This window comes from Littorina saxatilis, linkage group LG17, assembly GCF_037325665.1.
Source record: "Littorina saxatilis isolate snail1 linkage group LG17, US_GU_Lsax_2.0, whole genome shotgun sequence".
Classification (NCBI taxonomy): Eukaryota; Metazoa; Mollusca; class Gastropoda; order Littorinimorpha; family Littorinidae; genus Littorina; species Littorina saxatilis.
In genome coordinates, this window is record NC_090261.1 from 33,184,888 (window position 1) to 33,200,927 (window position 16,040).

Consider the following 16,040-nt stretch of genomic DNA (forward strand, 5'->3'; position numbering starts at 1 on the left):
ATTCATCATTTTTTCACAAAAATAATCAAAACTGATTTTGTGTTCTCGGTTAAGCGTGGACGGAAATACAACAGTACGACGCCGTTAAAGCTATGAAAAATAATACATGGAGAAAGAAAGAAAGAAAGAAAGAAAGAATGAAAGAATGAAAGAAAGAAAGAAAGAAACAGAAACAGATATAAATAAAAAAGAAATAAAGAGATCAGTTGTCAGACTGATACTGACACGTCCTCGCCTTTACCTGCCATCCGAATTCTTTTCCAAGAAACATCGTTCTTCGATATTTCTGTCATGCTTTCTGTCAACCTCCGTCATGGCTTAGTGCGCGTGTCGTCTCCCTTCTTATTTCTTGCGTAGGGAATCTTCTTTGTCCTCCAAACTGCAGAGCTGAAAGTCTGCGGTTTCGCCTTGACCGGAGTGCTCAGAGTAAGTAGTTTTTCCTCAGTTATTGCAATGCTGCGGTTTCTCCTTACCTGCAGTGCTGGAAGTCTACACTGACTAGCTTGGCTGGCTTATTCTGCGCAGAAAGAAAGGGTTTGCGTCTTTGATCTGTCAGTTGTGCCACCTTTTTCGTCCTATTTGGTTAACTTGACCTTGGGCGTATTCAATTCGAAGCACACCAGTCAGTGCCTTTATTATCATTGTCACAAAGATGTGAGTAGCATATTTGTGAGGTGAAACCACGTCGTGTTTTTAACCTCCCTAAATGTTGTACAGGCGAGGGTAGCTGACCGGACTGGCGTTATTCACGTGTTTCGGGTGTTGCACGTAAAACTGGCTTAGCTTGATGTGAGTTGTGTTTGAGACATGTAGCTGGTCTGGGGTAAATAACGTCACAGCGTGTGAGATTTCCAACCGGGAAGGTTGTTCAGCGTGTGTCAGACTTGTTCTGGGAACAAGTACTCTTTCAAGAGACGGGTCTCTTAAGGTAAATCATTTACTATGTTGTATATTATTGTCGTTGGAATACATAGCTGGAGCGTAAAGGTTAGTGTGTATAAAGTGCGCCCAATCTTAGTGTGAAGCGTTGAGAGAATTATTGATGTAATTGTTTCACGGGTTTTTATGGGGAATTTCTTGAACATAATTGCTTCGCATTTATGTTATGTGTAAGACGGTCATGCTTTGTATGGGGAGTGTTATTCATAGATTAAGTATTAGTTTGGATATTGAATGTGGACGGAATGTGAACGTGGAATGAACGAGAATGTATGAGTGGTACATGAACGTTTGGAAGAAGAGATGGTTTTAGAGAATGTTGTATTAAGACTTGGTTAAATTCTTTAGGAGTTTCCATGAGGGTTTTCCATGGCGTATAAGGGAGGGACCTTACACGAGAGAAGCGCTAGACGACGGTGGAAGCAAGGGACCACCTCTGCGCAGATGACTAGACGAGTGGAGTCTTCATCGAGACCGGTCGTAGCTGACGACGGTTGTTTCCGCTACGGGCGGAAGGGTTTTTCGGGGAGAAACCTGGAAGGTGTGTGTGGGCATCTTCCATGAGATGTGTGTTGGCATCTTCAGTGAAAGGTGCGTGTTGGCATCTTCAGTGAGAGGTGTGTGTGGCATCTTCAGCGAAAGGTGTGTGTTAGCATCTCTGTGTGTTGGCATCTGAATTCATTATTCTACGAGGATTCAGCGAGACAAGTAAGTGAACTGGCGACATGCAGTGAGCCGTGAGACGAACTCGTGAGTGTCTGTTGGTACCTTCTTGTGTGCGCTAATCTATATTTGAGAAAGAATTGTTATAATATGTATTTACATGCCTTGAGTGAAAGCTGGAAGATTGTGCGAACTGTGTGTTGAAAAGTTGTTCGTATTGATGTATTTAAAGTGAAGAAGTATGTTGTTTTTGGTTGAGGAAATAATGAGCCTGCATCCTCCCAAATTCTGTTTTTGAAGTGTTTGGTGTGAAAGGGTAGAGACAGTGCAAAAGGGCAGAACACGCATAATAAATTCACATGCAAACCACTTCGTGACAGTGGTGACCCCGATTTAGCCCTAAATAGGTTTTTGTTTCTAAGGATAGATTTTTGTTGTAGTTGCTTCCCTTCCCTTTCATTGGAGAAATTGGGAAATTGAGAAAGAAGTGCCTTAGTGTAGCTAATTATACATACCTTGATACTTTGCGTGTTGTAGTGAGTTTGTTTATGTGTATGTTATTGGACACCCCCTCTCCAGCTCTAGGGGTCTACGTAGTTGTATAGTTCGTACGTAGAGAGGGCCTTAGTTTCTGTTTGCTTCCTGTTCTGTGTATTTATCATCTATCTTTCTATCTAAATTCTAGCTCCCTTTCCTATAAGTTTTTTTTAAAAACTATTTTTCTTAGATTCTATCTTGGATTGATTGTTGTGTGTGATTGTTGTCGTTGAGGGGCAGGCTTATTTTAAATAAAATAGTGTAGGGTGTGCCATTTTTTTTTGTAAATTCTGAAATTTTGTATTTTTTTTTGGTTGGTCTCTGATATTTTTTTTAGTTGTGTACTCTGGCTTGAAAAGTGTTTTGTTTATTATTGTTATTGTTGTTCCTATTTGTAGTTGGATTAGTAATAGGGTGAATATCTCCCCTATACTAGTGTTTGATATTTAGTTGTTGGTTTGGGGAAGTTTTGTGGGTTTTTTGTTTTATTTTTTTTGTGTGGTTAGTAATATTTTGCAAACATTTGTACTTAGACACATTTTTTTGGGTAATTTTTTTGTTGTTGTTGTCGTTGAGAAGATTTAAATTTTGTTTCGGTTTTGCTCTGGCGATTGATTTTCCTTAAAGGATCTGACGCTGGTTAGTGGTGTGTGGAATTGAATTTTTCATTTAAAGTGTGTTATTTGGGTTTGAGAAACTTTGACGTTTCTAGTTAATTGTTTGTTATTTTTTGTTGTTGTTGATGTTCTAAGTTGTTAGTTTAAGTTTGACATTGATTGACAAGTGTTTGAAGCTGCTATTGATTGTTTAATCTGATATTTTCCAAATTTAATTTTTTTGTGTGTGACTCTATTAAGTTTATTGTTTATTTTTGAGACTGGTTGTGTAAATAGTTAAGTAGTAAACAATTTGAGGATTGTTTTTAAAAAAGGCACAAGATTTCTTTTAGTTTAGTATTTTATGATACTCTTTTGTGTGTGTTTAGTATTGCGAGAAACTGGTGTATGATACAACTTTTTGATACTTAAAACAATTTTGTGAACTTGTTACTTGAACCATTGTATTACTTTGAGATTACTTTGATATTGTGACGTTGTAAAGATGGCTGAGACTAGTGATACTGGTGGTAACACATATGCTGATTATATGGCTTTGGGAGAGAAGCATGGGTTAAAGGCAGAAGCTTTGTTTAAGTTTGCCCAGGATCAGGTTGATAGAGAAGAGAGAAGTCAGGAAAGGGAAGCAAAGAAAGTAGCAGCTGAGGTTGAAGCAAAGAAAGCTGAAGCTGAGGTTGAGATAAAAAGATTGGAAGTTGAGGCTGAGGCAAAGAAAGCACAATCTCAAGCTGAGGCTGAGACAAAAAGATTAGAAACTCAAGCTGAGGCTGAGACAAGAAGGTTAGAAATGGAATTAGATGCAAAAAGGCTAGAAGCAGATATTGAGGCAAGGAAAATGGATTTGGAGTTTAAGAAAGCAGAAGCACAGCAAGGTGAAAATGCAGGTGGGAAATCAGGTTACAGCAGGCCCCAGTACCCAAAACTCCCCATGTTCAAGGAAGATAAGGATGACATTGACAGTTTCTTGTTCAGATTTGAAACGCATGCAAAGGCGAACAAATGGAATGATTCAGAGTGGGCTACATACTTATCAGCTTATCTGGAGGGTGGAGCTTTGTCATTGTTTCATTCATTGTTTTCAACGGGTACTTTGTCGTATGAAGACTTGAAGAAAGAGTTGCTGAAGAAGTTTCAGTGCACTCGAGATGGATTTCGTAAGAAATTTCGCAATACGAAGCCAGAGGCGAATGAAAGTTTTGGCACATACGTAACAAAGATGAAGCATTTGTTCAACCGTTGGTTGAATTTGTCTGATATAGAAACCTCATATGAAGCATTGTTTGATTTTGTGTTGTGTGAGCAGATTCTTAACAGTGTATGCACTGATTTGTGGGTCTTTTTGAAAGAACGTGATTGTAACAATTCAAAAGACATGATTGCTAGCGCAGAAACTTACAAATCAGCCCATCCGAATAAATGTTTGGCCAAAAAGGAACAAGTAAATCCTTTGGGGACTGGAAACGTAGCTTTCAAACAGAATCGTGGATCAAGACAGTTGTACAATCGTAATCAGGGTGATAGTGGCAGAAGACAAGATGGTATGGGCAGAAATACCAGGTTTCAAGGCAGAGGTGAGGATCGTAAGCGGGGTAGAAGAGGATGGCAGCAAGGAGGTACTAGAGGTACAGGTGCTAAACAGCGGAATCAGGACACATGTTACAGATGTGGAGAATTGGGCCATTACGTTAGAGGTTGTGCAAAGGTTGCAAATTCAGCAAAGTCGGTAGCTGATTGTCAGGACGCTGGAGTGGTGGTAAGCTCGGCAGCATTCGGGTCGTTGCCATTAGCGGAAGGTCTCGTTAATGGGAAGCAAGTGTCAGTACTGAGAGACACAGGAGCTAATGTAGCTGGGGTAAGGAAGTCGTTGGTCTTACCAAGCCAGTACATAAAGGGAGAGGTTCAAAAAGTGAAGGGTTTCAGTGGACGGAGTGATTTGTATCCATTGGCGGAAGTGGTTGTCGATACCCCATATTTTCAGGGAAGGTTGAAATGTTGTGTGCTCACAGACCCAGTCGCTGACCTAGTGATAGGTAATCTTCGGGGTGTGGTACCCAGAGTAGATTTGTTCCTTGGGAATACGCAGGGTGTTGGATTGTGTGCTGATGTAAGTCACAAGAAAATCACTGAAGAGGTGGTACTTGAGAAGGTCGTGTGTGGTACGAGTAGGGCAAAAGCCAAAAAGAAACTGGAGGATTCCCCGGTGCCATTGAAAAAGGTGGTTACTCCTGATTTGTCGGTTAACGAGGAGGATCTGGAAAGTTTGCTGAGAGAGGATGAGACATTGAAAGAGGTGTTGAGTGTGTCACGAGGGGATGAGAAGTATGCAGTTTGTGCAGAGGAAGTTGTTGATGTTGAGGTAGTAAGCAGTGGATATCGCGAAAGCATTCCACTGAGGTCTGACTGTGGCAGTCATGATGTTTTCCCAAGTAAAGGTGGAGAGGCAAATGTTGCAGTGTTACCTCTGACTGAGGAGAGGAAAACGTTGCCGTTACCTACATTGCCTAAGGGGAAGGAAGAGACAATCGGAGACATTGTTTTTGATCCTGGTTTGACAGATAGTCAAAAGGATGATATGGAACAGGTGTTTGGAAAGATGGTTGACATTTTCAAAACATGTGATGCGGTGGTGTCTTTAACGGCAAGAATTAGGATTCGAGGTTCATCCAATAGCATGAGACAGGAATACGGTGACAGACATGTTGTCCAGGTCATTCGTAGATCAGAGCATACCACAGGTTTATGGGATGTGTGGAAAAAGAAGGCTGTTTGTTTTGATCAAAAGAAAACTCAAGAATTTTCTTTTTTCCCCGGGAAGGGGGATGTCACAAAGATGTGAGTAGCATATTTGTGAGGTGAAACCACGTCGTGTTTTTAACCTCCCTAAATGTTGTACAGGCGAGGGTAGCTGACCGGACTGGCGTTATTCACGTGTTTCGGGTGTTGCACGTAAAACTGGCTTAGCTTGATGTGAGTTGTGTTTGAGACATGTAGCTGGTCTGGGGTAAATAACGTCACAGCGTGTGAGATTTCCAACCGGGAAGGTTGTTCAGCGTGTGTCAGACTTGTTCTGGGAACAAGTACTCTTTCAAGAGACGGGTCTCTTAAGGTAAATCATTTACTATGTTGTATATTATTGTCGTTGGAATACATAGCTGGAGCGTAAAGGTTAGTGTGTATAAAGTGCGCCCAATCTTAGTGTGAAGCGTTGAGAGAATTATTGATGTAATTGTTTCACGGGTTTTTATGGGGAATTTCTTGAACATAATTGCTTCGCATTTATGTTATGTGTAAGACGGTCATGCTTTGTATGGGGAGTGTTATTCATAGATTAAGTATTAGTTTGGATATTGAATGTGGACGGAATGTGAACGTGGAATGAACGAGAATGTATGAGTGGTACATGAACGTTTGGAAGAAGAGATGGTTTTAGAGAATGTTGTATTAAGACTTGGTTAAATTCTTTAGGAGTTTCCATGAGGGTTTTCCATGGCGTATAAGGGAGGGACCTTACACGAGAGAAGCGCTAGACGACGGTGGAAGCAAGGGACCACCTCTGCGCAGATGACTAGACGAGTGGAGTCTTCATCGAGACCGGTCGTAGCTGACGACGGTTGTTTCCGCTACGGGCGGAAGGGTTTTTCGGGGAGAAACCTGGAAGGTGTGTGTGGGCATCTTCCATGAGATGTGTGTTGGCATCTTCAGTGAAAGGTGCGTGTTGGCATCTTCAGTGAGAGGTGTGTGTGGCATCTTCAGCGAAAGGTGTGTGTTAGCATCTCTGTGTGTTGGCATCTGAATTCATTATTCTACGAGGATTCAGCGAGACAAGTAAGTGAACTGGCGACATGCAGTGAGCCGTGAGACGAACTCGTGAGTGTCTGTTGGTACCTTCTTGTGTGCGCTAATCTATATTTGAGAAAGAATTGTTATAATATGTATTTACATGCCTTGAGTGAAAGCTGGAAGATTGTGCGAACTGTGTGTTGAAAAGTTGTTCGTATTGATGTATTTAAAGTGAAGAAGTATGTTGTTTTGGGTTGAGGAAATAATGAGCCTGCATCCTCCCAAATTCTGTTTTTGAAGTGTTTGGTGTGAAAGGGTAGAGACAGTGCAAAAGGGCAGAACACGCATAATAAATTCACATGCAAACCACTTCGTGACAATCATAACATAATTATAACAAAAGCGGCTTATTCAACTTCGTTAGCCTTTTGCCTGCTATGTTGTTTGAATAGTGTTTACAACAAATCATTGTTCTTGTTTTGTTGTTGACTTCGCGCTTGTCGATCTCAACTAATTACATTTAGTCAGTCTCACACACACACACACACACACACACACACACACACACACACACACACACACACACACACACACACACACACACACACACACACACACTCACACACACACAATGTGATGTCAATTATGAAAAGCAGTATGAAAATACTCCTTCTCGTATATACGTTCTTGTTCATCTTTTGTATGAAAACTAGCAGACGTTTACGGTCTAAAGATTAGCACTGTACCGACGACACGGATGATAACGCACATTTAGTGCGTCCCGTGGCCCGCTCTTCAAGGTTCAATGCTGTTACGGATGGTTTTTCGTGTAAGTGTCTGTGTGTATTTATGCTCCTATCAGAAAAATGCGTGTGCTACTCTGTTTACAAACTCCCGTCTCACACACACACAACACTCAAACAAGGCACAAAGACTGAACACAATTAATGCCCTTTGCCCTCGTACCTATATTGCAACATCAACACAAAAATACAAATATGTTATCTCTCATGCAGTCTACAAATCACTTGCATTCATGTATAAGAAGAATAGCTTGGGAGACTAACTGTCTCACGATTGACGAAGTCCTCGTCTCACACAATTCTTCTGACGATTATGTTTCCTGTTTAACACAGTTTCACTTTACGCACATTTCACATGTCACGTAATTCTCAGTTGACGACGTTCTCGTCTCACACAATCCTCCTGACGATTATGTTTCTTCAGTGGTAATTCACACATACAATGACTACTCACTATTCAGCGGGTACATACTCTGGATCCAAATCACCCACGACAGAATACAGCTCGTGGTGAATATGGGGTGGGGTTCCACCGGTTTCCAGAACTCCTGCGCTGATACAACCTTGCGCCCACAATCCACGGATCCGTGGCGCCAAGGAGGGAATGCCCGTCTCTTCTTTCTCTCCCGCCGCCGAGTGGTGCATTCGTCACTCCGACCGGGGTGCTGCGTAAAAAGTTTATGCTACCATAAGTCTCAATAAGTCTCAATTCTTAGATAAACTTTTTCACAAAATAATACTGCCATTCTTTCTCAATACTATTCAATTATCCGTCAACTAACTTATGCTGTTATATTATTTACATCAGCTCATTTACAAGTAACTTCATTACAAAAGAACATACAACACTCCTTTTCAAAATGGCTGACAACAGCTCACGCTTCTTCAACCCATTCCACAACATGACTCCCACAGTCATTTCACAGGTCAATATTACTGAGCAAAATACAATTCAATAAATACCTGTATATTCACAGCATAGAATCACACATGATTCTTCCACAACACGAGTCGTACAGCATTCGACCTCAATGTTTGGTGAGCAACATTACAACCCAAACGTGGAGACATTCAGAGACACGTCTGTTCTCTTCAACTGTCTGTAATGTTCTACCCTTCACAATCCAAAATGGCTTCCTCCTGTTAGCAATCTCCTCTCTCATTGGTCAATAGTAGCCAATGACAATACAGTACACAAAAATCAGCTCACTATTTCAACAGGTGACACTAGGATCACGCAGTCAGCTCATGCTAACTAAAGGTATGGCAAGCTAAACTGTACACATTTGTTCAATACTTTTAATACTGAATTATGTACAAATCCATTTGTCACAAATGCATAGCAACCCGACCCCCTTCAAGAATGTGTGGTTTGTTTAACTTCTAGTGTGTTCAGTACAAAGAGTTTAGAAATACCCCAGTCACACATAGACGCCGCTTCCACTACGTTGTAAAATTGTCCGAGAGCGTGGCCAATCGTGGGCCAAACGTGGGAGGATCTCCATGAGCGTGGTTTGATTGGGGTGGGGTCGGGAAGCTGCACGCTCTCCCCACGCTTGCACAAAACCCGGGACGTGGCCTACAGAAAGCGTGGCAAAGTCTCATTAAGAACGTAGCAGGAACGCCATTATCTTACAAGCAGCGTGGTAGCATCGTGGTGAGATCTCTGTGGTCGTGATAAAACCACCATCAGGTCCGTTCATCTTCGAAGGTGGGGTATAATCGCCGTCAAAATCCAGCACATGTCAAATAACAAAAACTACATCAAGACTGTACTGCGCCACGACACGGCTACGCTTGTATTGTGCAGTTCACACTTAGTGTAGGGAGAGCGTGCAGCTTCCCGATCTAGCAGATCCCACCCCGGCCGACCAAACCACGCTCATGGAGATCCTCCCACGTTTGGCCCACGATTGGTCACGCTCTGGATTTTGACGGCGATATGCCCTGATTTGATAACTTTTTCAGACCGGCGTGATCGGCATGGTCGTGGTAAGGACATAACGCTGTGTGACGAGGCCCTTAGATAATTGTTGATGTACATTTTCTGGCAGGGTAACAGAATGGTCCAAGCAAAGTTATAATATATATGTCACAGTGGAAAGTGGAATCTGGCAATAATCCAGAGGAAAGTAGAATTCCAGTTTCCTCGAGGGGAAACTGGAATTCTACTTTCCCCTAGGGGAATCTCAGATTCCTCTGGATTCCACTTTCCACTGTGACATATACACTGAATATGCGACATTCAGATTAGAATGGCCCAATTCAAGAAACACACACACACACACACACACACACACACCCACACTCACGCACACACACATACATACACACACATGCACACGCACAAACACGCGCGCGCGTGCACACACACATACAGAGAGAGAGAGAGAGAGAGAGAGAGAGAGAGAGAGAGAGAGAGAGAGAGAGAGAGAGAGAGAGAGACAGACAGACAGACAGACAGACAGACAGACAGACAGAGAATGAGAGAGAGAGAGAGAGAGACAGACAGACAGACAGACACAGACAGACAGAGAGAGAGAGAGAGAGAGAGACAGACAGACAGACAGACAGATAGACAGACAGACAGACAGAAACATCAACTTACCGTCTTCTCTCCGGAGGTGCGAGTGAAACCAGTTCGATGTAAGGGCAGATATATAGCTGCTCAAAACTTTGTAGGCTGGAGAACTTGTTTGTGTTTGTGTGGCGACCCGTGTTCCTGACAATCGACACACGCTACCCGTTGGGTTCCTTTATATTCCTTCTTGTGTGTTGATGAAAAGCTGCTGCGGCAAGCATAAAAACGCAACAGGGAGCATAAAGAAACATAAACAAGTCACGTAAGGCGAAAATACAACATTAATATTTTATACACCACGACCCTCGTCTCGATTCCCCCTCTATGTTAAAACATTTAGTCAAAACTTGACTAAATGTAAAAATACGAATAGGACTTATGGCTGGAGTCTACCCCTCGTCGAGGTGATTGGATACTTTTATAAAAGATTCAGACTTGTTCACAAAAACAACGATGAAGAAACTACTTAGAATCTTATGCGGATATGTACATAACTCAACAATCAAATGATCACACCTGAAGAAGACTAAGAGAGAAACAAAGCAGAACACAAAACACGTTATTTTTCTAGTACAGATCGAGAAAAAAAACACAACTTTGTACCCACTTTGTACCCACTCTGTACCCACTCTGTACCCACTTTGTACCCACTTTGTACCCACTCTGTACCCACTTTGTACCCACTTTGTACCCACTTTGTACTCACTTTGTACCCACTCTGTACCCACTCTGTACCCACTTTGTACACACTTTGTACCCACTTTGTACCCACTTTGTACCCACTTTTGTACCCACCTTTGTACCCACTTTGTACCCACTTTTGAAACTAAATTTCAAGCATGCATGCAGCACACACAAAAACACATGAAATTAAACGTGTTAGCAATTTCTCAAACCTTTGCTTTATCCAAGGTTGTTGAGGTATATCCCTTCAACCAGAGTTAAAACATGATTACCCCCTTAATCCGCCCTGATATGGCCCTTCGTGGTCGGCTGGGCGTTAAGCAAACAAACAAACAAAAAACAAAAAAAACCTTAATGCGCTAAGTTTTGAACTGTTCGTGCGATGCTTCTATACCCTCCTCCTCCCCCGCCCATTTTGACAGAAAACATGATTTTAGTCTATCTCTGAGAAAACGTAAATAAAAAGTGAGATGCATATAAAAAAAAAACATAATGTGTATACATGTGCGTTCAACAATTAAGGAGAGAAATGAACAGAAAAGGTGGCGTCATGCCTTTATTTATAAGATAATCTACGAGACTTTAAGATGTGGTACGAGACTTTTGCACAAGAATCACCAGCGAATAAGTCAGTAAAATTGCAAAAAACAAACAAACACGATTTTCGAGTTCAAATACATGATTTCAATCATTTCTTAATAAATGCTGTCTATGTTTGTTTTTTCTTTATGACACATGACCTATTTTCATTCGTTCTCATGGGTAGACTCCAGCCTTTAAGCACCCTAGGTTTATATGTAGGTTTAACCCAAAGGGTTCGGAAATTGCGCGCAGAGATACAGAGTTGTAGGCAAAGTAAGTTGTTCGGTTCTTATGTTTTAGTTTATTTCTAAAAAAAAAAAAAATTAAAATTTAAAAAAAACTTGCCATCTGTGTGAACAGATTAGACCATGTAGAGTCCAACAATCTCAAAATGTTTATACAGAGTGGTACATTTTCACCTGCTGGAAAGTGTCTTGAGAGACTTATACCAGGTTGTCCGAACGCTGTCAAACACACCTTACCTCTGCAAAAATACACATTCATGCTACTTCAAAAAAAATAACATTAAAGATAAGAAGTCCAGAGTTTTACACACAAAAATGTAGGCCAATACCACCAGGAACGCGTCATCGCTTGATAAAACATGTATTCAAGAAGATACGGAAAGAAAGAATGTCGACGTAGTAGAAAAGAAGACCATTCATGTTCACTCATGTGTTCAACTTACTCGCCTTGAAAGCTATACCTACTACTTGACACTTCGTTTTTCAGCCCGCTGTAAAGCGATAGTAGAGTGCAGGGTCCAAGGGCTTCTTCTTCTTCTTCTTCTTCCATATTGTGACCACGGTCATTTAGGCTGACCATTATGTCACATTGTGGAGGGTTGCAGATTCCAAAGAGTGAAAAAAAAAAAAAAAAAAAAAAAAAGCCTAGCTAGAATCTACTGGGGGCTGGGGAGTTCCTGCACAATGCAGGAACTCGACTCCTGCGCAATGCAGGAGTCTGGGGCCTGGGGGTGTGAGAGGAGGAGGGATGAAGGGGTCTCGTTCCAGTCCCTGATTGTTCTTGGGAGGAAGCTGTTCTTTCTGTAGTTTGTTCTCGCTGGGATCCGCTTGAATTGCTGTCTCTCTGTGGGGACTCCTCTTCTAGCCCTTGAGGCGAGTAGGTGTAGCTCCTCGCACCTCACATGTGCGGATCCCGATGTGATCTTCTTCAGCATGGAGAGCCTGGCCTCTTTCCTGCGTTCTTCTAGCGAGGGCCACTCTAGTTCGTTGAGCATGTCGTCCACGCTGGCCGTTTGTTTGTGTCTGTTGAGAACAAAACGGGCTGCCCTACGCTGCACTTTTTCAATCTGACTGACCTCTTTGATCTTGTGCGGGTCCCAGACTGTGCAAGCGTACTCGACTATTGGTCGGACAAGTGATTTGTAGGCTAGTTCTTTTGTCTTTGGAGATCCGATTTTCAGATTTCTCCTCAGCATGCCTAGTGCACTGTTGGCTTTGGCACACGCGTTGTTGATGTGTTTGTCCCAACCTGCATCTTTCTGAATGGTGACGCCCAGGTATTTGATGGCGTCCACCGACTCCAGCTGGTGGTCATGGAGCACGTAGTCGTGGGGCTTGGTTGTTCTGCTTCGAGTCATTGGGAGGGTGTTGCATTTGTCAGGATGGAATGACATTTCCCACTCTTCTTCCCATGCTTCTAAGCTCCGCAGATCGTCCTGGAGACTCTCGTGGTCTTGTTGAGAAGTCACTGGCCTGTTCAGCATGGTGTCGTCTGCAAACAGGCGCGAGCTTGAAGTGACTCTGTCCGGTAGGTCGTTGATGTAGGCTAGGAAGAGGCATGGGCCCAGCACAGATCCTTGGGGTACTCCTGACTTGACGTCAGTATAGTCAGACTCTGCCCCTTCCACGACGACTGACTGGCGGCGCCCACTGAGGAAGCTCCCGATCCAGTCGTTGACCTTTCCTCGGACACCATAGTGGTGGAGTTTATGGCACAGTAAACTGTGGTTGACTTTGTCAAATGCCTTGGCAAAATCCATGACAACTATATTAGTCTGGAGGCTTTTTTCTAAGTTGGTTGTGAGTTCCTCAAAGAGTTCAAGCAGTTGGGTTTCACATGAACGACCTTTTCTGAACCCATGTTGTTCTTCGCACAGTATCTTGTTGGACTCGAGATGACTCATGATGCTGCTGACCACAGTCTCACCCCACCCGGCCTTTTCCATGTTGTCGTCTGCTAGAGATCATAAATATTCATTTAAATGATGAGGCTTGCGCCCAATGAGTGTCTGTCCACTATAAAGATCATTGGGTCGAGGTCTTTGTGAAAGTTTTGTTTTGTTAACAATTATTCGTTCCATTAACTAGCTATTCTTGTTTTTTGATTCACCATTTCTGGGTCTCTTTATTTAAATAAAACGTGACATTTCTTGTATGCAAGATATCTTCATAGTTGATAAAGACTGTACCTGTCACCTTCCGTCCAAATAAGTCACTGTTTGATAGTGTAGCAGTTTTCCTATTATGAAGATTGTATATTTGTTGACCCGGCGGAAAACCGTGAGAGTTGTAGATAAGAAACAAACAACGTCTTTTGTTTAGCTCTGCAGATCTATTGTCTCGTGCGTGCAATTGTTATTTACTCACTTTTATGTCTAGTTTTTACCTCGCGTTGTGTTCGTTCTCCTAGTGCATGTGTTCTGCGCGAACTTAGAATCCGGTTTCATTCTAGAATGGACCAGGTCCAGGTTGGAATTCTAACCCTGCGCAAGTACAGGGGTGCCATTCTAGAATGAAACCCTTGTTGCTGGTCCATTCTAGAATCGGCCGTGCGCAAGGTTGGAATTTGGGTCCAAGTTGGAATAGTCATTTCAGTTAGACTATCACACAACCAAAGCCACAAATGTGGATTTTCTGTTTGTTTTTGTTTTTTGTGTGTTTGGTTGGGTTTTTTTTCTGTTTTTTTTACACTTTACTCAAAGACATCGTGAATTGGGATTGTGATGTTCTGAAAGTGATTACGCCGTTTTGAGAGACACTCAGCACTGATCGCTACGAACGGAAATTTCCGGACTGACAGTGTTTTGCCGATCTCGCTTGTAACTTTTAATCTTATTCATATACATGAAGTTGGTCTTCTGAATTGTGAAGATATAATGTCAACTTTTTTTTAAACCTGTGACAACAGCTCTATAACTCACTCTGTCCTTCTGTTAGTCTGTCTGTCGGTTAGTCGGTCTGACCGTCTGTCTGTCAAAAAAATTGTCAAAAAACCGGACATTTCCGAGAGGGAGACAGCGCTGACATTGCAAGCGGCCGCAACCGGCTCTCATCACAAAAACAACTGCCCTGCAAACAATACCGCCCTGGTAGTCCCCCTTGCTATGGTCTGCCTTTGTTTATTGCGTACTCAGGAGTGTCAACTTTCTTGACATGACATGACATTCGCAAGATCGCCAAAGGATTTTTTCAGGGGTAGACAAATCAGCCCCATTTTATCAAAGGGAAGGTGCAGGTGGAGATAATTCAAGGGAAGACAACTCTGTCTTACCTACAAACATTACGGCCCCCTTTATTCAAGGGTTTCATTCTAGAATGGCACCCCTGTACTTGCGCAGGGTTAGAATTCCAACCTGGACCCGGTCCATTCTAGAATGAAACCGGATTCTAAGTTCGCGCAGAACACATGCACCTCTAATCTGTCTATCGCATAATGTATCCTCTCTCACCTAAAATTACCGGGTTAGCTTATCTTCCTAAAAAGGCTATGATTGCGAGAAGAAATGACGACCTACGTGACAATGAAAACCATTCAGACGAATAATAGAGCCAATTTCATGGGATCACTTTTAGTTTATTAGACTTATTTATTATTTAGATAAGTGTACAAATGGAACAATACAACAAGCACAATTTACGCAATATTATAAATTCACATACAAAGTCGGTACAAAATCCCGGGTCGCCTTTATACGGCAAACATAAAAAAATGCGCAAGTTATCATAAGAAAAACAATGAAGCCACCTAATCTCCCTTCCCCAGCTAATCCTATTATAAGGCGAGACTCCGCATATCGAGCTAGCTACATTTTTTATCCACTACAGGATCTTTTGTCACCTGACTGACTAACTATGAAATTCTCTCAAACCTATTTACTTTATTGGACCTCTTGATGGAAAAAACCCGGTTCTTCCCTATAGGGATAACTTTAAGGATGGTCTAATACCTAAGAATTTGCTATATCAACTTCGATGAGAACCGGACGGACGAATCCCCCTATTCTTCACCAAAGTGTTTTGTCCCTTAACCTAAATCAATTTCCCCCTTTTAAAAGTACCATACGCAAAACAGACGGGACACCAAAAGGAGCTTATCTGAGTTTACGCAGGTCACCTAATGTTTAATTTCCCCACCTATCTAGCTAGTTTAGGACCGTTCAATCAAACGTCACCTGACGTTCTAACAGTCCGGTTGTTTATTTTCTAACTATCTACGAAAGTTTCGCCTATCTACATTTGAACCTCTACTGGCCTTCGATGTAAACAAACCAGTAGCATGCGATGTAATCCTTTGTACCTACGTACAGTGTATCTGGCTATTTCTACTCTGTCTTGCTTTATGTAATGTGGTAAGATTCTCTAAGTTCTTTTACTCTGCGTTTTTCCCTATGCTATCCCGTTGAAAGAATGCGAAGTCTCTTCTTCTTGTCCCTATTCTAAATCTTGGTCTCTTCTCTCTCCCTATTCTAATCCCTAACCTAGCGCCCTCTGTCTATGTCCTTATTCTAACCCATTCTATTCTGTTCTAAAGCCTGTCCGAATGCGTGTAGGAACTTCATTTTACACTGTCTTTTATACCTATCTGCATGGCAACGTATGCAAACACACA

The 16,040-nt window shown here is 42.2% G+C and overlaps 1 protein-coding gene and 1 long non-coding RNA gene across 3 annotated transcripts in view; both read right to left on the reverse strand.

Annotated features, from left to right (window-relative positions):
- Positions 1-10,200, reverse strand: part of LOC138952236 (excitatory amino acid transporter-like) — a 62,600-nt gene extending 52,400 nt beyond the window's left edge. For both annotated transcript variants that reach the window (XM_070323854.1, XM_070323853.1), the window contains exons 1-2: positions 9,948-10,200; positions 242-517 (exon numbers count right to left, since the gene is read on the reverse strand). In XM_070323854.1, the coding sequence (XP_070179955.1) occupies positions 242-315 (74 nt within the window). In that variant the 5' untranslated portion in view covers positions 316-517; positions 9,948-10,200. The remainder of the gene's footprint in view (positions 1-241; positions 518-9,947) is intronic.
- On the reverse strand, positions 7,485-8,686 carry LOC138953401 (uncharacterized). The gene is made up of 2 exons (XR_011451520.1): positions 8,303-8,686; positions 7,485-8,004 (listed from the first exon to the last, which is right to left on the reverse strand). It is a non-coding gene; the product is annotated as an uncharacterized lncRNA (long non-coding RNA).
- Positions 10,201-16,040: the final 5,840 nt, after the last annotated feature.